Here is a 22,941-nt window from a genome sequence, read left to right as displayed (position 1 = left end):
AAGATGATCAGAGGGACAGGGAGATAAGCCAGTAAAACAAAACAAAAATGAGCAAGAGTGACATCGGAGAGGAATGCTTGAGCAAGAGGTGGAGAATGAGACAGAAGAGAATGAGAAGGAAGAGCAACAGGTGGTCCCCTGGAAACCTGAGGCAGCACCAACAACCCCCTCTCCCCCTGCACTGAGGGCTTTCCGCTAATCACACCGGAGAAACAGGCTAACACCAGTGGGCGGGGCAGACACTGTCAGTCAGTCATCGGAGGCACAGAGGGCTCCGTGGGCTCCCCGAGAGCCAGGCCTACCTTGCAGCTCTGTCGTCTGGTCCCCCAGCTCCTCCGCCGTCATCTCCACAGGCTCGGGACTTTTGCCGTCAACCATGTCCATTTTGATCATGCCGAGGTTGGTCAGGAGCAGCATGGGGTCAATGTCCTGACAACTGCTTTTAATATTCTCCAGGACCTTAAGACATTTGTACGACTTGAGTTCACTGATATTCTCCTCCAAGAAAAGAACATAGAGGCTCAAGTCATTGTACCCTTCCAACTTCAAATGCAGAACATCGAACGTGGGCAGGATTTCATACACTTTGAGAACATCTGTCTTCTGCTGGAAGGGAACAAACAGGGAGTAGACCACCACCGGAACCAGCAGGACATACACCACGAGGTTGATGAAACTGAGCAGCCGGAAGATACCAACAGCAATGAGCTTGCACTGGAACTTATCGGGGACAGCGCTGTCATTTTTCAGGATGCCGGATTTGATGCTGCAGACGAACTCATCCGAGAGAGAGGAGAGGCTCAGGTAATAGCCCAGGTAGATGCTGGCTAACAGTATCGTGCTGAGTGACAGCACCCGGCAGCTCATGTACTTGACGATTAAATGTCTGGAGGCTTTCTTTGTCCTTAAGTACTGTTCCACAATTGGGTACCTGAAGTGGCTTTCCTGTGAACTAAAAAGAAACAAATAAAAATAATTTAAATCCTCACCAAGACCATCAAATAGAAACACATTCAATGGTACCACATGGAAAATTTCCATCACCTTCCCTTCCATACTTCTCTATCTGTAACTTCACTAGAGTACTCAGGGAATAAAATTAGTTGTTTTCTTTTTTAAAAAAAAAAGAAGGAAAAGTAATAATAAAACCCTTCTCCCCCCAACTTAATATTTTAAGGAAGGTCTAATTCATTAAATGTGCTACTTGTAAATTGTTAGAACAACTCCTGGCATCCTAGTGAATGGTAAATATCTGTTACATAAATTTGATTGTTCTTATTTTACTGCTTTTTTTAAACTATAATTTTCCATTCAAATGTGTAGAAAAAAGACAATTTTTCCAGCCTAACTAGAACACATCTGCCTCCTGTAGGCCAGCAGTGGGAGGCAGACAGCTGAGAGGGTGTGGGTTTAGTCTTCCACTTAAAGCTACAGGACAGAGTTTTCAACTGGGGTGGGGCGGGGCATGGGACAACAGCTGTGAGGGGGATAAATAAATGCAGTTATCTGTAATGATGTTTTGAATATTAAATGAGATAATGTGATAACGCACTTTGGAAAACTCAAGTGTCTGAGTTATATTAAGAACTTTTTAAAATGAGAGCTGTGTGCTCAGTTGTGTCCAACTCTTTGCAGTCCCATGGAACATAATCTGCCAGACACTTCTGCCCGTGGAATTCTCCAGGCAAGAATACTGGAGTGGGGTGCCATTTTCTACTCCAGGGGATCTTTCTAAACCAGGGATTGAACCCACGTCTCTTGGATCTCCTGTACTGACAGGCAGATTCTTTACCACTAACTAGTGCCACCTGGGAAGCCCAAAATGAGACCTACTAATGTGGAGATCAGTCCTGGGTGTTCATTGGAAGGACTGATGCTGAAGCTGAAACTCCAATACTCTGGCCACCTCATGCGAAGAGCTGACTCATTGGAAAAGACCCTGATGCTGGGAGGGATTGGGGGCAGGAGGAGAAGGGGACGACAGAGGATGAGATGGCTGGATGGCATCACTGACTCGATGGACATGAGTCTGAGTAAACTCCGGGGGTTGGTGATGCACAGGGAGGCCTGGCGTGCTGCGATTCATGGGGTCGCAAAGAGTCGGACACGACTGAGTGACTGAACTGAATTGAACTGAATGCTATTATTGCTATTGTCAATAACAAAAACCAAAGGAAGAATGTCAAAAAAGCAAGGAACTTGTTCCCTAGTTCCCTCACGTCCATTCTCGGTGCCCAGGAGCCTCATAATCCTGTGTTTCTCCATGAAGGGGAAGGTCAAAGCAACTCGCCCTGCACTTGAGAATATGAGAGAGTGACACTTCACTCCACAAAGGAAGGACTTGAGGTGAGGACCGCTGCTGGGGCAGACAGGTGGAGTGAGATCTGGGGAGGGTGGGCCTTCCTGGCTCCCCCCGGGTGTCACAAGGCAGATGGCAGTCCCCCATGTACTGGTATTGAGAACCCGAAGCCCAGATGGACAGGAGAAGGGCAGCAAACTCGTACTCCCAAATCCCAATGGGCTGGGAGCTGAGTTACCTTTGCCCCGTGTTCTCATTAACTTTTGGCGCTGGACAGACACCATCTCTCAAATCAAGGTCATGCATGCTCTTTGCGGCTTTAATTCCACGGTTGTAAACTTTGTCGAGTTCTTCCATGATAAACTTCAAATCCGAGCAAACATGAGGAGCAGCTGCGAAACGCCAAAACAGGGAGGGCAGGTATAGCAGGATGGCCACCAGCAGCAGGATGTAGGGGAAAAACTGAAAAACAGAGGAGCAGATCATGCAATCACCAGAACCACCCCCCACCCCAGTCCCCATTGAAGTAACCGTGCCAAGCAATGTGAGCAGTTTTCTCATTTTGACACTAAAGTGCATCCCCACATCGCTTGTGAAAATCAGGCTCCTTACCCAGTAGCTACATCTTATGGCTAAATTCACCTGCCCAGGTAATACTTGACACTAGTAACTCCCCAACTTTGCTAGACTCTAATTTGAAATAATTGGCAAGTACATCATGACACATGATATCTCCACTCTAATCAAAGAAAGAAACAAAAAAATAAAATTATTCCCTGGTCTTTTAAAATAATTCCTCAGCAAATTCACAATTAAGGAAGATGTTAATGTCACAGTGGCCTCCGGGTTCTTGTTTTCTTTTTTTAATCGCTATGATTTTAGGAGGTCACTAAGGCTTTTGGAACTCTGTTTTTCTCCCTCTCTGGAATCTGGGAGAATGACACAGAAATGCACAACTTTGCTCAAAACAAATTAGAAGAATGTTAGTTTCAGTGACTCAGTAAACATCCCATGAACCAGTGGAAATAAGAGGTAAAATCCACAAAGTGCAGAACGGACCTTCCGTAGAGGGACAGACCATGAGGACCACACAACATCCTCACTTTACAGCCAGGTAATCTCAAGTCTAGAGAAGCCAACCATAATGGACAACAGTCACGGGGGAGCATCCCAATCTGAATGGTGCGCAAAACCAACGAGAGAGGCTTCAGAAGTCAGAGGGAAGAGCATCCCGTAACCAAGTGCCCTGGGGAAGGGAGGGAAGGCTCAGCCTCAAAGACAGAGGGAGCTGCAGCCAGCACAGATGTGAAGTCAAGCTCAGGCAGTGGCCTCGGCATCAAGGTTGCTGAGCCTCTGACCTCAGTTTCCCTATCTATAAAATGGTCGTGTGACACAGGTGTTATGAAGATTAAATTAGATACCTTACGAAAAATGCTTCACGTGGTGCCTGGCATGTCACAGGCACTAAAACACACCAACCAGAACCAACAGAAGGGCTACAGAGTGGCCACATTAATGCCAATCCTCACAATGACCCCGGCAAACCATTACTGATGGCCTCATTTTGCAAAGACGAAGAGGATGCCCAGGGCAATTGCTGGCCCTGGAGCACAAAGCTGGTGACAGAGGCGGGATACAAAGCTGGACCTTTCTGACCCCAGATTCGTGCCTCTTCCACCATAATACATTGCAGATTATTTCACTTCTCTGGAAAACTTCTCCCTCCCTTTGGACTGGTCTCTCTCCACAGCTCCTCAGAGCTGTAACAGAAAGAGGCTACGAAGGCCTTGAGTTGACACAAAACCCTGACCCCGACATGTCTGGAAGCCGGCAGCAGACCAAGTCAGAGTGTGACTCAATACAGACTTGTGTGTATGCTTAGTCGCTCAGTTGTGTCCAGCTCTTTCTGGTCCTATGGAGTGTAGCCCGCCAGGCACCTCTGTCCATGGAATTTTCCAGACAAGAATACTGCAGTGGGTTTGCATGCCCTCCTCCAGGGGATCTTCCCCACCCAGGGATCGAACACGCATCTCTTACGTCTCCTGTATCGGCAGGTGGGCTCTTTACCACTAGCACCACTGGGGAAACCTGGGAAGCCACTATAGATTATTAACAGATGTACAGAAAAGTTGCAAAGATGGTCCAGAGTGTTCTCAAATGACCCTCATTCAGTTTGCCCCACTGCTGACACTGGACATCTCCATAGTACCCTTGTTAAGAGGAAGAAACCGTTGTTGATATATTACCATTAACTACATTTCAGGCTTTGATTTGGATTTCTCCAGTGTTCCCATTAATGCCTTCTTTTTGTTTCAAGATCTAGGGTATCCACTGCATTTTGCTGTCACGTCTCCCTAGAAACCTTGGTTCTATGACAATTCCTCAGTTTGCCTTGTTTTTCATGAAGAACAGCATTTTTAAATGCTTAAAATAACACAATTCACAAAGGAAATGGCTGACACTGATACACAGCTATCACAACATTAAAAGACAAATTTGTATATGCTTCTTTATTAGCACATATGATGGGATCTAACAGATGGTCCAACAACACAGTAACTTGGAAGTGATGAAGAGCAAAAAGTACCTCAAGACAGCTGAGATTTCTATGGGTGACAGCGACAGGTGGTACCGACACCACTATAGATTTTTGACTACTTACAGACATGGTTTATAAACTTTTAGTTGGAAGTAGATAGAAAATAAGGCTGCCCTATGTTTTCTTATCCCAGTTCGTAGACTTCCTGACGTTATCATGGAGCCCACATTAGGAAGCCCTGCCCCAGGGGCAAGAGAAATAGCAGAAATGGCTCAGAAACTCCACACAGTCTTGGGGGTTCTGGCATGGGATGGCATCCTCAAAATTACTAACCCAATTTACAAACAGCTGCTACACAATGAAACACACAAGAGGCTGTGATTAGCTGCATTTTGGCCACATGATTTATAGTTGGCTACAGTGAGATGCAGTGTTCCTTTAATCCTAGTCACCCTGAGGGGTGCCCATTAGTATAAAAATGAGTTTGTGTTGCTTCCATAACCAGAAGAAACAGGGATTTCCTTTGACAACCACGGAGGGAACACTTTCTAACTTGGGGCTATGGAATATGTGTTTAAGTCACTTTTGTTTCAAAGCTATTTGAATAGTAGTATTTTACCTCCAAGCATTCTTTTGAATTGAAAAGTAACTATTTACAGCCTGTAACAATTTTTCTAACATGCCAAAACCATGCAATAATTAGCACCGATGAATAGTTCACCACTCACTGCAATTAGAAAAATGAATGTTTAAAGGTATTACACATCGAGTGTTTGTTTTCTTCTAAATATCCTTGTACTAAAAAAATAAATAAATAAATAAAAATAAAAAATAAGAAAAATAAATATCCTTGTACTTTGATCACCTGTAGCGGAATGTAGAGGAATATCCCATTTCTTAGTTTTTCTTCATAGTTAAACCTCTCTTTACCTTTTCCATCAGAAAGAAAAAAGTGATTTTCAATGAAACTGCAGCAAGATGGTTTTAAAATTAATTCCACTGAAATAGGAATTTTAAAAAAAGGCCAAGAAATTATATTCTTTAAAATCCTTTTGTCCAAATAAGGAAAATGGAAAAACTACCAGGCTTTCAAGTGCATCTGCTGGAGGGGGACGGCTTTGTTCCTAACCTCTATCTACTCCCAGTTAGTTCTGAGGTCTCAGCATCTTTCAAAGTCGTGATTGTATGATTCAGAGCTTTTGCAGATGTAACTACTGAAGACGAGGTAATACTAACTTAGCATTGCATGCTCAGTTGTGTCTGACTCTTTGTGACCCCATGGACTGCAGCCCACCAGGCTCCTCTGTCCATGGGATTTACCAGGCAAGAATACTGGAGTGGGTTGCCATTTCCTTCTCCAGGGGATCTTCCCGACCCAGGAATCAAACCCACATCTCCTGCATTTCTCACACTGGCAAGTGGATTCTTGACCACTGAGCCGCCTGGGAAGCCTGTCATATTAACTTAAGTTGTTGCTGCTGCTGTTCTGTCGCTCAGTCATGCCTGACTCTTTGTGACCCCATGGGCTGCAGCACGCCAGGCTTCCCTGTCCTTCACCATCTCCCGGAGCTTACTCAAACTCATGTCCATTGAGTCTGTGATGTCATCCAATCATCTCATCCTCTCGTCCCCTTTTCCTCCTGCCTTCAATCTTTCCCAGCATTAGGGTGTTTTCCAATGAGCTGACTCTTCAGATCAGGTGGCCAAAGTATTGGAGCTTCAGTTTCAGCATCAGTCCTTCCAATGAACATTTCAGGACTGATTTCCTTTAGCATTGACTGGTTTGATCCTGCAGTCCAAGGGACTCTCAAGAGTCTTCTCTAAGGCCACTGTTCTAAAGCATCAATTTTTTGGCGCTCAGCCTTTTTCATGGTCCAACTCTCAAATTCACACATGACTACTGGAAAAACCATAGCTTTAACTAGATGGATCTTTGTAGGCAAAGTAATGTCTCTGCTTTTTAATATGTTGTCTAGGTTTGTCACAGCTTTTCTTCCAAGGAGCAAGCTAACTACCTTAAGGAGGGCTCTAATCCAGTGACTGGTATTCTTCTAAGCAGGGCCATAAGAAGGCACAGAGACACACAGGGGAGAAGGTATGTGAAGACGGAGGCAGAAACTAGAATGATGCACCTACAAGACAAGGACCACCAAGACCGCCAGGCATGACCAGAAACCAGCAGCAAGACACCAACAGACCCTCCCTCTGAGCCCCAAAGCAGGAATCAACTCTGCTGACATCCTGATTTCCAAATCCAGGAGAGAGGAAATCGTGGTTGTTTAAAGTTACTGAGTATGTGGTCACTTGTCAGAGCAGTTCTAGGAAATCCACACGAACGGGAAGCATGAACTAAATTATGAAGTTCCCACAGTATGGGGAAGCCACTGGTGGAGGGCATGATGGAAATTTATCTTAGAAAGATTATTACAGCCATGAAGAAAAGAAGACACTGGAGAGGAGACAGCAGGCAGGAGGTTACTGCAGCAGAGAGGGGCAGTGATAAGCACTAACAGGGCAGCAGCAGCAGAGAAGACGGATCTGAGAGCTGTTGGGTCGGCCGGAAAGTTCGGGTTTTTCTGTAACATCTTATGGAAAAATCTGAATGAACTTTTTGGCCAACTCAATACACAGAGGAAAAAACATATCTTCTGGGGCCCAACTGTAAGCGATGGATGGAAAAGGGGAAAAAATAGGGCTATTAATCCCGTGTTTCCAGCTTAGGTGAGGGCATGGGTGGTAGTGCCATCAGTTGAAATAAAGAAATAAGGAGGAACAGACTCAGAGCAGAGAGGAGTGACGTGGGAGACAGAGCTGAGATGAGAAAGTCTGAACATGAGACACCACAGTCAAGAGTGGCCTGGTGGAGACGTAGTAGATAACTAAAAATAAAAGAAAATCTGACCATTTCTTTCCAATTTCAGATTCTGCAGCATAGAGATGGTCAAAGAAGCCAAGAGCATGGTTAGGATCCAAGCAGAACGTGCAGGAAAAGACAAGCAAACCATGCAGGATGTGACACCCCAAGTGTGTGAAGTGGGATGTGACCCACTTCAGGATCAGTCAGCAGGAGTCACGTTAATCAAGAACAAAGTCTATAGGGGAGGAAACATATAAGGTTCACAAATTATGTTTGCTCCCGGATGCCTGTCGCTTGGGCAGTAGTTAACGCACTTAAAGGTAACTTCAATTACACAAAGCCCAATGAGTGAAGGCTCCCCAGAAAGACTGATGCATTACATCAGCAGTTTATAAAGGAGAGAGGAGAAAGGTGGCGTGTCATTCTATTCTGCACTCAAAGGAAGACAGCCAAGGCAGCAGGCTTCATGCTGGGTGACATTCTGGAAAGGACCTAACAGGAAGAGAGACTTGGAAAAAAGAAGATGGCAAACAGAGCATTTGTGTGTCAAAGAAGAAAAGACTCCTGTTAATAGAATTAGAACCAAGTCACAAGGAAGCAAGGAAAAACTTTCCCAAAGATCGGTGCGAACATGGCACGGAGTGTTCCATGAGATGATGAGTTCTGTTTCACTGGATCATCTGGGAGGGCTTAGGAGCTCTGGATCCGGGGTGGGAAACTTTTTCCTGCAAAGGGCCAGACAGGAAATGTTTGTGAGCCATATGGCCTCTGTCACAAGTCGGTGATTCTGTCATAGTATAAAAGCCGACACAGGTAATGTGTACAGGAGTGGCGTGGCTGTGTTCCAATGAAACTATCTGCAGAAACGGGTGATGGGCTGGGTCTGGCTGGAGCACGTACGTCAGTCTGCCAGCCAATGCCCGGGATCTTTCCTTTGCAACAAGTGATCCACAGACAAGCACCCTCAGTATCACCTGGGAGCTCATTAGAAATGCAGAATGCAGGCCCCCATCAGGCCTACTGAATCTGAGTCTGTATTGCAGCAACTCTGGATTCCAGATTCTGATCCCTCCCTCATCCAAGATTGCTTCGTTATTTGCTTTTCTGTTTAGTAACCTATCTGGCTGGGCTACAATATATTCTCAACAATGTCCAGTTTTCAACAAGAACCACCACCACCACTACAAAATGAGACAAGCAAAGAAATACGAAAGTCTAAATCTAAATTTCAACAAGATCTCCAGGTGACCTGCGTGCACACAGAGTTTGGGAAACACTGGTCACTGGTTTAGATGACTGCTGTCTACAATGGAACCTAATCTGGCCTAGCAAAAGCAGACTCTCCTGAAAAGTGGACAAAAATCACATTCCGGGCCTTAATCCCACAGGTTTCAAACCCACAGGCGTCAACTCAGTAGTCTGGCTGGGACCCTGGGTCCTATATTTTCACATGGATAATGCTAAGGTTTGAAAATCTCTGGTCTGGTAGCCTCAGAGAACCCCTCCAACTAAGCTTCTTTGCATCCACTTAAAGAAAACATGGCAAGATCTGACAACTCCGTTAAGTTTCTTCTTCTTTTTGTCTGTTTGTTTTTCAGTCAAAAACTGGCTTTTCTGTTTCAGAAAGAAATCGTGCCTAACGGTTGCCTACTTTATGAACTTAAACAAAGAGAAGAGAACACTCAAAAAAAGACCAGTTATCAAACAGTCTTGGAGTGCCAGCTGCTGGTCGTTTGAGTGCACCCACATTTCCACCAGAGATTACTCAGGTACAAGTCACCAGAAATAAGGGGTGGGAGAGAGAGGGAGGGGGAAAAGGGCCGGAGACGTGAAAAAGCAGGTGCAGAGGAGCTCCAGCAGGAATCACACCACCGTCAGTCACGCCCTCGCCCACGCCAGTGCTCCACTGAGTGACTTCCTCAGGGCGATTCTGGGTCTGCCTTTTTTTTTGGCTGCGTCAGGTCTTAGTTGGTCATGTGGGACCTTTCACGGTGGTGCATGGGCTTAGTTGCCCCATGACATGTGGAATTTTAGTTCCCCAACCAGGGATTGAACCTGCGTTCTCTGCACTGCAAGGCAGATTCTCAAACGCTGAACCACCAGGGAAGTCCCTGGGTCTTCTGGTGTCAGCTCTGACATCAGAACTGAGTTGAGAAGTGTTCACATAAACCCTGTGCCTCTAACCCCCTCATTGTGAGCACAAGTCAGAAGGCTCCTGAGAAGAACCAAGCCTGGTTCTGATCAGGACTTGCAGCCACCTCGTTCCTCACCTCCTGTCCACACATGTGATCCAAGCACCCACTATGGACGGTGCATAGTCCTTGGGCACAGGGATGAACAAGACACGTCATGGTCTCTTCCTTCATGGAACTTAAAGAGTCTTGGAAATAAAGAATTAATTGAGAAGAATTAAGGCAAGCGCCAGGTGGCACTAGTGGTAAAGAACCCACCTGCCCATGCAGGAGACATGGGTTCCATCCCTGGGTCAGGAAGATCCCCTGGAGGAGGGCATGACAACCCACTCCACTGTTCTTGCCTGGAGAATCCCATGGACAGAGAGGCCTGGTGGGATACAGTCCATGGGGTCACAAAGAGTTGGACATGACTAAAGCAACTTAGCACACAAGGCAAGTAATGACCGTATCCCAGGGTGATTCCAGGAAAAGGGCAGGCTGCTCTGGGAATACACAACCAAGCAACGCAGACCAGGGTAGGGTATAGATGATAGTCTGCTCAGCTGCTGCCCCATTTCTAGGATCTGAATGTCTGAGGCAGGGCGTATGGTCTACTGTCTACCCAGCCGGCCCAGAGTCTTATTCCTGGAAGCTTCACATTCACCCACCTGGCCCTTGAAGCACTTTGAACTGGCAACAACCTCAGTCTAGGGTTCAAGGGAAGCTTCTAGGTGGAAACGACATTTAAGCTGAGACTAGAAAACCAAATTAGGCATTCCCCGGATTCAGGGCTGGGAAGGCTCTTCAAAGTAGAATGTGAGTGAAACAACCAAGAACATGAGACCTGCAGGAAGTCAGAGCCCCTGGGTGTAGAGGGGGTGAGGCTGGGGCAATGGTTCACAGGGCCAGAAAGGAGAGTGAACTTGTTAGCCAAAATAGTTTTTTGTTTTTGTTTTTTTTTAAGAAATAGAGACATTTCATAAGGACACTGGAGGTGTTTGTCTAGGGAAATGAGTGGGTAGCCTTTCCCTTCTCCAGGGCATCTTCCCAACCCAGGTCTCCCGCATTGCAGGCGGATTCTTCACCAGCTGAGCCACAAGGGAAGCCCAAGAATACTGGAGTGGGTAGCCTATCCCTTCTCCAGTGGATCTTCCCGACCTATGAATTGAACCAGGGTCTCCTGCATCAGACTCTTTACCAACTGAGCTATCAGGGAAGCCAAGAAAACGACAGTCATGCCAAAAAGCGCCCCTGTGATCGTGTGGAACGTGGCCGAGATGACAGGCAGTCCTGGGGGCCAGACCGAGGGGCAAAGGGCTCAGAGCTGCCTAAGGAAACAGACCTGATGGGGCTCAATGACGGACAGGATGCGGGGAGGGAGACAGAGTCGCAGTGGCCCTCGGACCTGTGGCTGATCTAACAGGGTGGCTGGTGTCATGAACCGAGCTAGAGGTCACAGTGCGGACAGGAAGGGGGCAGAAGGTCAGCTCTGAAGCTATGCTGGAGGCGCAAACCAGACCTCCAAGGGTCCAAGCTTGGGGTTCAGTGGGTCATGCGGATCTGGAGCTCAGGAGAGAGGGCCAGGCTGGGGGTGAAGACGTGGGTGTCAACGGTCCACAGTAGCAAAGAGGAACCGGGGCCTGGGGTGGTTCCGGGAGGGGTGCTGAGGAGGTGCCCTGGGAGAGAACCCCAGCTTCTCAGGGACGGGCGAAGGGCGACACTGCCGCAAGAGACAAGACAGCACCTGCGGGAGGGTGCGGCCTGCAGGACTGGACACCCAAGAAGCCAAGCAGCACACGCCCCGGAGAGAGAAGTAACTGAGCAACAAGGGGGGCGGAGGTGACCTCGGCAAGACCACGCACTGCAGAGGCGGACTCGCGAAAACGTCACTGGGAAGAGAGCCCTTGGGAAGGGAAGGGCTGAGGATGCAGACAAGAAAGATGGGGAGGGGTGTCCCTATAACCTGGGAGGGGGATCCAGAACACAGGTGGGTCTGGCTTTGGTCAGGAGAAGGGGCTCCTCCACTCACCAAAAGGACGGGGTTGGTGCTGCTTGGGGACACTGGGCAGGCACAGCGGCAACGGGCTGAGGGCGCTCTCACGGTCTGAGGGTCTCTTTCCAGTTCTGGGATGGCTCCTGTACTCCGGTTATTTTTGATTGAGTGCTGAACACCACATGTGAAAAACCGGAGCAAGGGTCTGAGGCTCTGGACGAAGTGACTTCCTCCAGTGAGGACTGCCTTAATTCTGCTTCTGGCTGGCAGCAGACCAGAGACACTGACAATCCCAAATTCCCTTCATTTAACTGGTGCTAAAATGCTTCGAACCAAGGCTCTAGACCCTATGAGGGCTGGCTGAACTCTGCATTACCCCTTACTCCTCAGCAATGGCCTTTCAAGCCTAGGGCATTGACCAGGGTCCTTCCAGCTTGGCCCGTTCAATTTTTTGTCTCCAGTCCTGCGAATCTGGAAACACCTCTGCTTAGAGTTTCAGCCAAACTTCTACCAAAACAAGCCAGACTACCATCACCAGAAAAAGAGCTCCATCTTTCACTAACATCAAAAACTTACGGCTTGGCTACCCACACTGTTCTACAAGACTTCCCCAACCCTGCAGAGGCAAATGGAGCCTAGAGACCTGATTTTCACCTTACAGCCAGCAACCAGTTTTGTGACTCCTGGGCGTGACCCAAGATGCCCTTATCCTCACATGTAAAATGATTCTGGATCAGAGTCTTTGATCGTCTTCCTGCTCTAGAAGTTTCGAGGTCTCTAACATCCCTGCCACCTCCTACACTGGACAATCCCGGAATATACATTCTTTTTCTGTGGATCCATCAGTGCCTAGCCCAGCCACTGATGACAACTTTCCATTCTCAGAAGACCATTAAAATAAATGGACTTAAACTACCACAAGAGAGCTTCCCTGGTGGCTCAGTGGTAAAGAATCTGTCTGCCAATGCAGGAGATGTGGGTTCGATCCCTGGGTCAGGAAGATAATCCTGGAGAAAGAAATGGCAACCACTCCAGTATTCTTGCCTGGGAAATCCCATGGATAGAAGAGGCTGGTGGGCCACAGTTCACAGGGTCACGAGAGTCAGACACGACATAGCAACTAAACCACCACCAAACTACAACAGCATGCATTTAGATGTGCAAACAAAGACATTCAGTTTCTAGAACTGTGCCCATTCACACAGAAAATCCTTATTATCTGCTGCCCTGGCTACAAAGTCATGCAAAGTTGATGAGGACACAATCAACGCCAAGGCAGAAGTCAGAGAGAAAAGCCCAACCCCGAAAAAGAAAGGAGTCAGTGGAGAGCATCATTGTGCCAAATGGCATGTGATACACAGACAAGTCTGAGTCACAGCAAATGATTTACATTGTTCTTTTTTAAAAAAGAAGGATGCTATGTGCTCAAGGCAAGAGAGCCTCAAATGTTGGCCTCTGGCTTTTTAGAAGCTAACATACCCTGCTTTCCTTGGTGGATGAGAAGTCCCAAGATACACAAACATTCTACTTGTTTTCATGATGGACAAAAAGACCAGTGGTTGAAAATAATGACAAGCTGAAACAAAGTCCCACTTTCACAAGCACAGAGAAGACCCAGTGGAGCCGTTTCATTATGCAGAGAACATTCTCCTGCACAAACCTGGGGGCTCTGGCCCAAGCCCCACACTGCGAAGCCGCTGTGCGCCCTGCCCCCACGCTCCCCTGGCCACGGAGCTCCTGGCCTGCTCCTCTTCTCTGCAGGACACTGCTATCTCCCGGGCAGCAATCTTCCCTTCCCTGCAGCACGTGGACCCATTGGAAAGCAAAAGCGTGTCTGCCAAAAGCTGTGCTGCAACCAACACCCCCAGATGAGTTCTTTCCTGGGCTTCTTGATGGTGGAGTAACACACAGGCTGGAAGCTACTGACCTCTAGGCTGGTCCTGACTTTTTCCAAGAGGTCCCACATGTGGTGGAATAGGAGCTGGTGGAAGCTCTGAGTCCCAGCTCTGCTGTTCTCTAATAAAGCTCCTTGAGGCATAAAAAATGGCCTGAGAGCCTCCTATGGTTCAGACATCCCTGGGCATTAAGGGTAGAAAGGTGACTGAGACACATGAGGTGCCAGCCATTACAGAGCTAAAATCAGAGGGCCTCAGTTTCCCATCTGCTAAAGGAAGGTGCTGGATCTAGTCATCTTGGAGGTTCCTTCCGATTTTAACATGCTATGGCTTTACGATCTGAGTTACAGCCCTGGTTGGCCACAGGCAGCTGTAGACTGGTGCAGCCGCTCCGGACCTCGGTTCCCATGCTGGCAAAGCAGAGAGGTGAGATCTACAATATCTCAGCATTACCTTATGCAGACACAACGGAAGGTTTCCAGAATCGCCTTGCAAGGAGTCCCTCTGCTGGACGGCCGCCCAGCAGTACGAGTCCACAAAGGAGGCCTGACGCCACGAGAAAGAGCTGGGGGAGAAGCAGCTTATCTGGGTCCCTGAGGAGCAAGAACAGAGCGTTTCAAGTCAGCGTAAGTGCCGGTGCGCGGACCCCTCCCGCCGCACGCCCCCTCCCCGCCGGCCTCAGGCTTGCACGTGTTTGCCAAGTCACCAAGCACGGAGACAGCAGCAAGGCCAGCACTGAAACCAAACATCCAAGTCTGCGGTAAAGCTGACTACTGTGAGCTTTCTGGCCAGCGCTGGACATGGCAGCAGCTTGGGCTCAGTTGGGGAAGAACTCTTGAAAGAAGAGACACCATCATAAAAAGGAACAGTGAGGACTTGCCCGGTGGTCCAGTGGATGAGAAGCCTCCTGCCAATGAAGGGGACACAGGTTTGATCCCTGCTGTAGTTAAGATTCCACAGGCCGCGGAGCAGCTAAGCCCAGGCGCCGCCACTACTGAAGCGCATGGAGCCTAAGAGCCTGTCCTCAGAAGAGGAGCCCGCGCAGCGCGAGGCCCACACACTGCACCCACGCGGCCACCAAGAGAACACTGTTTAAGAAGGAAAAGTGAGCAGGAAAGGAACCAGAGCCAAACATGCATCAAGGAAACAGGCAGAGCTGGTCTAGCTTAGGGTGAGGATGTGGGGCGGGGGGACGGTCCCAGGTGGTGCTAGTGGTGAAGAACCCACCTGCCAAATGCAGGAGATCTAAGAGATGCGGGTTCAGTCCCTGGGGCGGAAAGATCCCCTGGCCAAGGGCATGAAACCCACTCCAGTATTCCTGCCTGGAGTATCCCGTGGACAGAGGAGCCTGGCGGGCTACAGTCCAAAGGGTCGCACAGAGTCAGACATGATTGAAGCATCTTAGTCCATGGAGGGTGGGGATGAGGGAAGGAGGAGGACTCAGCACAGAAAATTGAACAGGAAAAGGAGAACTTTTTACAACAAAGAAACAGTGAACGCTCAGCCTGAGGAAGAGACAGTTGGCGCAACATTTGGTAATACATCCCTGGACGGAAAATCAAGTTTTCCATCTCCTCTAAGCAAAAAGAAGGCTGAGGCCAGAACTGCAGCCCAAGTGGTGTATGTTCAGAAGGCAGATGCTCCCAAGTGCCAACCCGCAGGCAGGGAGCGGGGCGTGGGGTGCGGACTGGGGAGCTGGGCCCCCCGAGGCTCTCATAACTTGCTGCTCTTCTCTGAGGGGCTCTGGACCTCGTTCTCTCCTCTGCAAACAGAGGCCTGCATCTCCCCAAGAAGGCTGCTGTTACCTACTGTCTGGCAGACTCCTCCTGACTCACAGGGGCCACTGTGGAAAATGGGCCAATGAAACTTTGGGTGCAGGGTTGACAGCACGTCTCCCCTCCTCACCGGCAGGCAGAGGGCTGGCGCTGAGGCTCCGCAGGCCCAGCAGCGCCCCTCCACCGCAGAGGCACGGGCACCAGCCCTGGGGGCAGAGGCTCCCCCTCCCCGCCGCACGGCTCTGACGATGCTGCACCTAAACCTGCCGCCACCCACAGCCAGGGACTCGCCACTGACTTACAACTCCTGGGACGTCCAAATGGGAGCAACATTAAACTCTGCGTCTGAGAAGAGGACCTGGTCCCCGACAGCCGCACGCTGAGCGCTACCTCTTCCGGTACAAAGTGGCAAGCAGGCTGTGTTACAGATTCAAGGACGGGAGGGGGTGCCCACCTCCTCCCTCCCCACCTTGCAGAGAGCACAGGACTGCAGGGAGATGCTGGCTGGACGTCCCCGGCCCCTTTATGGGGGACATGAACACCCGCAAAGGGTCACCGTCTGCTGGGGAGTCGCTGTTGTGTCTGACTCTGTGACCCCAAGGACTGCAGCCTGCAAGGCTCCTCTGTCCAAGAGATGTCCCAGGATACTGGGAGTGGGCTGGGTGCCCAACCCACGGGGAGGCCCTCCTCCAGGGGATCTTCCCAATGCAGGACTGAACGCAGGTCTCCCGCATTGCAGGGAGCCAGCAGGGAAGCCTCTGGGGAGGAACTGGCCTTCACTCTTGTGGCAGGAGAAGGCAGTGAGGGTGTTTAATCGCTAAATCACGTCTGACTCTTTTGCTACCCCATGAACTTGCAGCGTGCCAGGCTCCTCTGTCCATGGGATTTCCCAGGCAAGAATACTGGAGTGAGTTGCCATTTCCTTATCCAGGGGATCTCCCTGGCCCAGGGATTGAACCCACATCTCCTGCCTTGGCAGGTGGAGTCTTTACCACTGAGCCACCTGGGAAGGCCCAAGATGTTCCCAAGTACTATGATAAATAGTATCTCAATTAATGGTAAGAAAGCAACTCTCACAGCTGAGGAGACAGAGTCCCTGACCAGCAGTGACCCTCCAGCCTTGATCCTGTGTTCTGCCTGCCTCTCTTTGCCACGCATTGGCTGAATGAAGACACTCTGATTTCTAGGGGGCAGTGAGAGGGTAACAGGCAGGAAGGCCAGGGGTCTCCAAAGGGAGGAAATAGGCTGCAAGTGTCAGACAGTTTTATCTCTCTTAAGCGGCAGGAGGAAACAAACCAGCAATATATTATTTCCTTCTCTATACAAATTTAAAAGGAGGTTTCTCTTAAAATGCTGTGTTGCCATGACACCTGGTTTCACCTGAAGCTAACTATTCTCAAACCTTGAGTTAACCGATACATTTTTCTTATGGAAATGTTTGTCTTGAAGCTGTGTTAATGTGCTATGCATTTACCCCAGACTCTTAAGTTCCTCCAAATGGCTCAAACTACTTGACAAACCAGTATGTTATACTCAGATATTGTTCCCCTAATCTATGTAAACGAAACTATTTGTGTGGTAATCTGCCCTTCTACAAGATTCAAGTCAATCGTTTTATGGCCTGGGATGAATTATCTGGTGCCAAAATTATCACAAAATGCAACTTATGGATGAGGGGCCTGGTGCCATTCTGAATTTTAAGACGTTCCTTTCTTTTCATTAACAGACTGCGAGTGACTATATAACATCCATCTGAAGACTAGCAGGGGGGTACTCTTTCTGCCCCCTTCTGATGCCTATATCAGAAGCTTCCTCTATCTCCTTTGTACTTTAATAAAACTTTATTACACAAAAGCTCTGAGCGACCCAGCCTTGTCTCTGGCCCCAGATTGAATTCGTCTCCTCCAGAGGCCAAGAATCCCGGCGTCTTATCGTTCAGCAATAACCTTTCAGTAGCTTCGTGAGATCTGCACTGCCTTTCACACTGTTCGGAAATCAAGAAATGCGTGTCCAGTTTACGCCGGGAACACCACCACCATGTCCGTCGGCTGAGATGCACACAGAGCTGTGGGCTTTCCATCTGAGTCTGGCCAGAGAGGATGAAAGGCCACGGGCAGGAAACATGCACTCCCAGGACCCCGTGGCGGCAGGTTCAGCATCTGCTAACAAGAGACCCGCATCACACCATCCCCCGCCCACGGTGCAGACCCCTGACTGGAGCCCAGGGCGCAGGTCATGCCTTCTCCGAGTGGCAGCCCAGATGAGGCCTGTTTCTGAGCTGCAGACACAGCCACTGCACAACCAGAGGGCTTCCCAGCCAGAGGGGAGCCAGGACGGGAGCAGGGAGGCGGGCCAGCCTGCGCAGCTTCCCCGTAGGACCATCGCCAGCGAGCGCCAGGCTAGTGCAGGTCCCTCTGTGCCTGGTCACTGTCCCTCTTTTTCTTGATAAGCTTTCTTTCCACTCTTTTCATTGCTAGCATCTGAAGGGCTGTGAGTCCTGGGCAAGCCCTCAGCATCTTCTGACAAGCACACGTCCACCCTCCCTCCCCAGGTGCTGTGTGGGAATTCTTCTGTGTTGCTTCCCCATTTAAAGGCTACATGGACCTGAGGGTGACAGAAGAACTGGGCTTCCTAGAAAGTCGATGAAACTCATCAAAATCACAGGGTTAACAAAGCACCAAGGGAAAGAGCTGGCTGACTGCCTGGGAGGACTTCAGAGGAACCAGTAAACAGAAGAGACTCTGAACTGGTCACCAGCACAGTGAAGAGACTGAGGGGCAGCAAAAAGCAAGCAAGGGAGCTCTTCCCGTGCTGAGGACTTTGACCCTATTTTAAAGATGAGGAAAGTGAGGCCCTGAGATCTCATGACTAGTGGGTTGTAGAGCTGGCATATCAACAGGGTTTCCATCTTTATCTCCCAAACACAAGAAAGAAAAGGCAAAAAGCACGGGTTATTGAAGAAACTTGAATCAGAGAAGGTCAAAACAGAGGCAGGGAGACAGGAGACTTTCTTTGAAGAAAACAGGAAGCTCTGGGTTTGCTGTCCTGGGAAGCAGGAAAACAGACTGCTGTTTGGTATCAATTACACTCATTACTATTGATATAGTGCTTTAAAAGTTTGCAACGTGTTTTAATTTTGCAAAACAAAACAAAAAAAAAAAGGTTCTAACTGACTTTAATATAAATTATATACATACACACATCATTCACACACACACACACACTCACACACGGGGTCCAGGTAGGTCATAATACAACCTGTGAAGCACTGACTGGACTTGAAAGTTCTTGCTATATTTTAAGGTTGCCCAAAAAAGTTGCCCAAAAGTTTATTCTATTATAAACTCTCAGTTTCAATGAGAATAACCACATAGAAAGGGACCCTGGTTGTGTTTTAGAGAAAGAGATGGGCGGTGGTCAGCACTGAAAAATAAACACGAAATAGTAACAAGCACTCCTAAGAATGAAACAGGTCTGAATCTGTTTCAGTACATTTGACACCAACATAAGACCAAAGGAAGTCTGCCCCAAAGGATCTTTTCTTGCCAAATCCCAACCATGATAACAGAAAGTAAAATTCCAAGAATCTCGGGATTACTCCTATCTCTAAAAAAGAACCAAATTCCTCCCCTTTAACCTCTCCAGCCGACTTCACCCCAAACCCACCTCTAGCTTCAAACACAAGCAAAGAAATGAATTCTACAAGTCCCACACGGTCCATTTCTGCCTTCACTTTGTTTTGCAGGAACTGACCCTACGGCAAAGGAATTTTAAAATAGTGTGAAAATGTAAGTACTCTCTGGTAATCCAAACTGGAAGAAAAGAAATACTGAATTGGAACGACAGTTTCATTTTCCTTTAAACCGAACTGATTCACCAGTTCTCTTTTCTTCCCACAGCTAATCCTGGCTTTTAAAGAGAACCAACCAGGGCTAACATCTGCTCCTTGGTAAGATTGCTGCTGTTGTTGTTTATCACTAAGGTGTGTCTGACTCTTTCGTGACCCTGTGGACTCTAGCCTGCCAGGCTCCTCTGTCCATGGAATTCTCCAGGCAAGACTACTGGTGTGGGTAGCCACTCACTTCTCCAAGGAATCTTCCCAACACAGGGATTGAATCCACATCTCCTGCACCTTCAATAGGTGGATTCTTTACCACTGAGCCACCTGGGAATCCCCTTAACGTAATCAAATGTTATTTTCTAATGAGTCTAGATATTTCACTACCCATCCAAGCAATAAACTGCATGGCATTTCTGCACTGATAGTTTTCTGCTTCTGGGTCTACCAAATTAGACAAAGGCCCATCAGTGTACAATGCTCTCATAACAGAGGGGAATAACAGTCTGGACCACACGGTCCAGGATTTGTGACTACAGAGTGGACAGCCAAGGAACCATGCAATTAAGCTGGCGAGCCTCCAGTGAAAACGGCAGGGCTCCTTTAACTCAATCAAGAATAATGTTGTGAACAATATAATATTATGCAGTCTGCTAAATACAGGAGCAGAAGTGAGATGGAAGTCAGACAGAGACCGCAACCTGAAGGACCCACAAGAACAGACTAGACAAATAAGCAGTGGTTTGAGGGGCTGCTTTCCTGTGGTGTGGAGAACCAAGTCCCTTAGCACACCCAGAACGTCTAGACCACACAAAAGAAGACTTGTATCAATCCAATGTAAAACCTGATGACTGTCCAGTGAATAAAATTTCAATGATGTGTGTACCAGTGAAAAAAGATACAAGAACTAATGTTCTAGTTCAGTTCAGTCGCTCAGTCGTGTCCGACTCTTTGTGACCCCATGAACCGCAGCACGCCAGGCCTCCCTGTCTATCACCAACTCTCGGCGTTTACCCAAACCCATGTCCATTGAATTGGTGATGCCATCCAACCATCACATCCTCTGTTGTCCCCTTCTCCTCCTGCCCTCAATCTTTCCCAGCATCAGGGTCTTTTGCAATGAGTCAGCACTTCACATCAGGTGGCCAAAGTATTCGAGTTTCAGCTTCAACATCAGTCCTTCCAATGAACACCCAGGACTAATCTCCTTTAGGATGGACTGGCTGGATCTCCTTGCAGTCCAAGGGACTCAAGAGTCTTCTCCAACACCACAGTTCAAAAGCATCAATTCTTCAGCGCTCAGCTTTCTTTACAGTCCAACTCTCACATCCATACATGACCACTGGAAAAACCATAGCCTTAACTAGACTAGTAAAATGTTCTAGTAAAGATGCAATAAAAAGTACTTAATGTATTTAAATATTATTTTTTAATTTTTATCATCTGAGATTAACTAGCTTAAATATACAGAAAATGACAGAAAATAATATAAGAGATACCCAGAGGTTTAAAGCAATACTGACATTCCGCTTTGTTTACGTCATTTCTCGTTTTGTTTCTTTTCTTTTAAGATTCTTTGTGTTGTGGGCCATTTTTAAAGTCTTTATTGAACTTACAATACTGCTTTTCTGTTTTTTGCCCGTGAGGCATGTGGGATTTCGGTTCCTCGATCAGAGATCGAACCCTCCCCTCCTGCACTGGAAGGGGAAAAGTCTTGACTAGTGGGCCACCAGGGACGTACCTACTTCACATCTTTTTTAGAAATTAAACATTTTATTTTGAATTTTTTCACATACACAGAAGTTACACGAATATTACATGACATTCAGCTTTGCCATTTGTGTCATCACGGAGGGGCCCTGAAGGCATTATGCTAAGTGAAATAAATTAGAGAAAGACAAACACGTCTGATCTTATTTATATATTTATCTAATAAAACGAAACTCACGTGAGACAGAAAACAGACTGGCAGTTGACGGAGGCCAGGCAAGGGGAATGAGGAAAATGGGCAAAGGTGGTCAAAAGGTAAAAACGTCCAGATATACATTCTGGGAAGTAATGTACAATACAGTGACTACAGGTAACCACACCATATTGTATATTTGAAAGCTAAGCAAGTAGATCTTTAAAATTCTAATCATGAAAAATAAATAACTATGTAAGATGATGATATTAACAAAATTTACTGTCGTGATCATTTTGCAACACACACATATATCAATTCATTATGTTGCATACCTAAAACCTATACGATGTTATATGTCCATTACAGCTCAATAAAACTGGAGAAAAAAAGTAAAATTTGCAAACACATATAAAATACAGGATCACCATAAAAAATATTACTGAAATATCACATTGTCAACATTCTGCCACACACCCTCCCTTTATATATATGTATAATACGTACATTTTTTCCCCCTGAACCTCTTGAGAGTAAGTTGCTGAGATTATGACCCTTTCCTCTGAATAGCGCCTACCTTCAAAGACAAGATATTCTCTTACATTGTGTGCTTCCGTGTGTGCTAATGTGCTTCAGTCATGTTTGACTCTTTACATCCCCATGGACTGTGTAGCCCGCCAGGCTCCTCTGCCCATGGGATTCTCTAGGAAAAGAATACTGCAGTGGGCTGCCATGCCCTCCTCCAGGGGATCTTCCCAACCCAGAGATGGAACCAGCATCTCTTACATCTCCTGCACTGGCAGCCAGGTTCTTTACCACTAGTGCCACCTGGAACATGACCCAGTGCAATCACCAAATGGAAACACAGCAACAGAAAAGTGGAATACAACGTTGCTGCGTAACTTCAGGCCTCCTGAACTCTCCTCTACGGCGATCTTCCCTCCACTCAGGATCCAACCCTGCACCACACACTGTGCACTTAGATGTCACTTTATCCTGGCTCCACAGCCCTCCTCTGTTGGTGAAGACCCTGACGCGTGAAGAGCTCAGGCCCCCTGTTCTGGGCGACATGCCTTCATCTGTGCGTGTTAGCAGGGATCCCAGGAGAGGGTTGTGGGCCCTCCACAGGACACTCCTGGAGATGCCCGTGACAGTTTCCCCATGACAGGTGATGTCGTCTATGACAGTCACTTGGCCAAGGTGCCATCTCCCAGGGCTCTGCTATATACGGGCCTTTTTCCCTGAGAAATAAGTGATCTATGGGGGACGCTCTTAGACTGTGTAAGTATTCTGTTCCCCAACTAACTTCTACTCAGTGGTGAATCAAATACTTCCACTGTGGCTGCAACATGAAGGTTTTCCAACTTGATCCTTCCCTCTAATTTATTAGTGGCATTTTACTATAAAAAGGAGCTTCCCCTTTCCCTCTCCCTCATTTTTTAAGCACCAACATAATCAACATGACTCATGTAGTCTTGTTTTTCAATATTTTATAATCTGCTACTTTTATTACTTCTGAGGCTTAAATTGCTCCAAACTAGCTCCTGTACCTAACATGCTCCCTGGGGTTTTGAGCACTTCTGTACTCCCTGGCACAAGCTGTTCTGGGCTTATCTTGTGCTCTGCCTGCTCCAGCCCTGCAACTTGCCGTTTCTCCAAGGAGCCCTC

General features: G+C 47.7%; 1 protein-coding gene across 1 annotated transcript in view; it reads right to left on the bottom strand.

Moving 5' to 3' along the window:
- PANX1 (pannexin 1) overlaps window positions 1-22,941 on the bottom strand; it is a 53,479-nt gene that overhangs the window by 4,803 nt on the left and 25,735 nt on the right. The window contains exons 2-4 of the mRNA XM_061120824.1: window positions 14,211-14,350; window positions 2,538-2,761; window positions 303-952 (exon numbers count right to left, since the gene is read on the bottom strand). Of these exons, the coding sequence (XP_060976807.1) occupies window positions 303-952; window positions 2,538-2,761; window positions 14,211-14,350 (1,014 nt within the window). The remainder of the gene's footprint in view (window positions 1-302; window positions 953-2,537; window positions 2,762-14,210; window positions 14,351-22,941) is intronic.

Source organism: Dama dama, chromosome 2, assembly GCF_033118175.1.
Source record: "Dama dama isolate Ldn47 chromosome 2, ASM3311817v1, whole genome shotgun sequence".
In the NCBI taxonomy this organism is placed as follows: domain Eukaryota; kingdom Metazoa; phylum Chordata; class Mammalia; order Artiodactyla; family Cervidae; genus Dama; species Dama dama.
The sequence above is the reverse complement of the archived record's forward strand: the minus strand, read 5'-3'. Positions and strand labels throughout refer to the sequence as shown.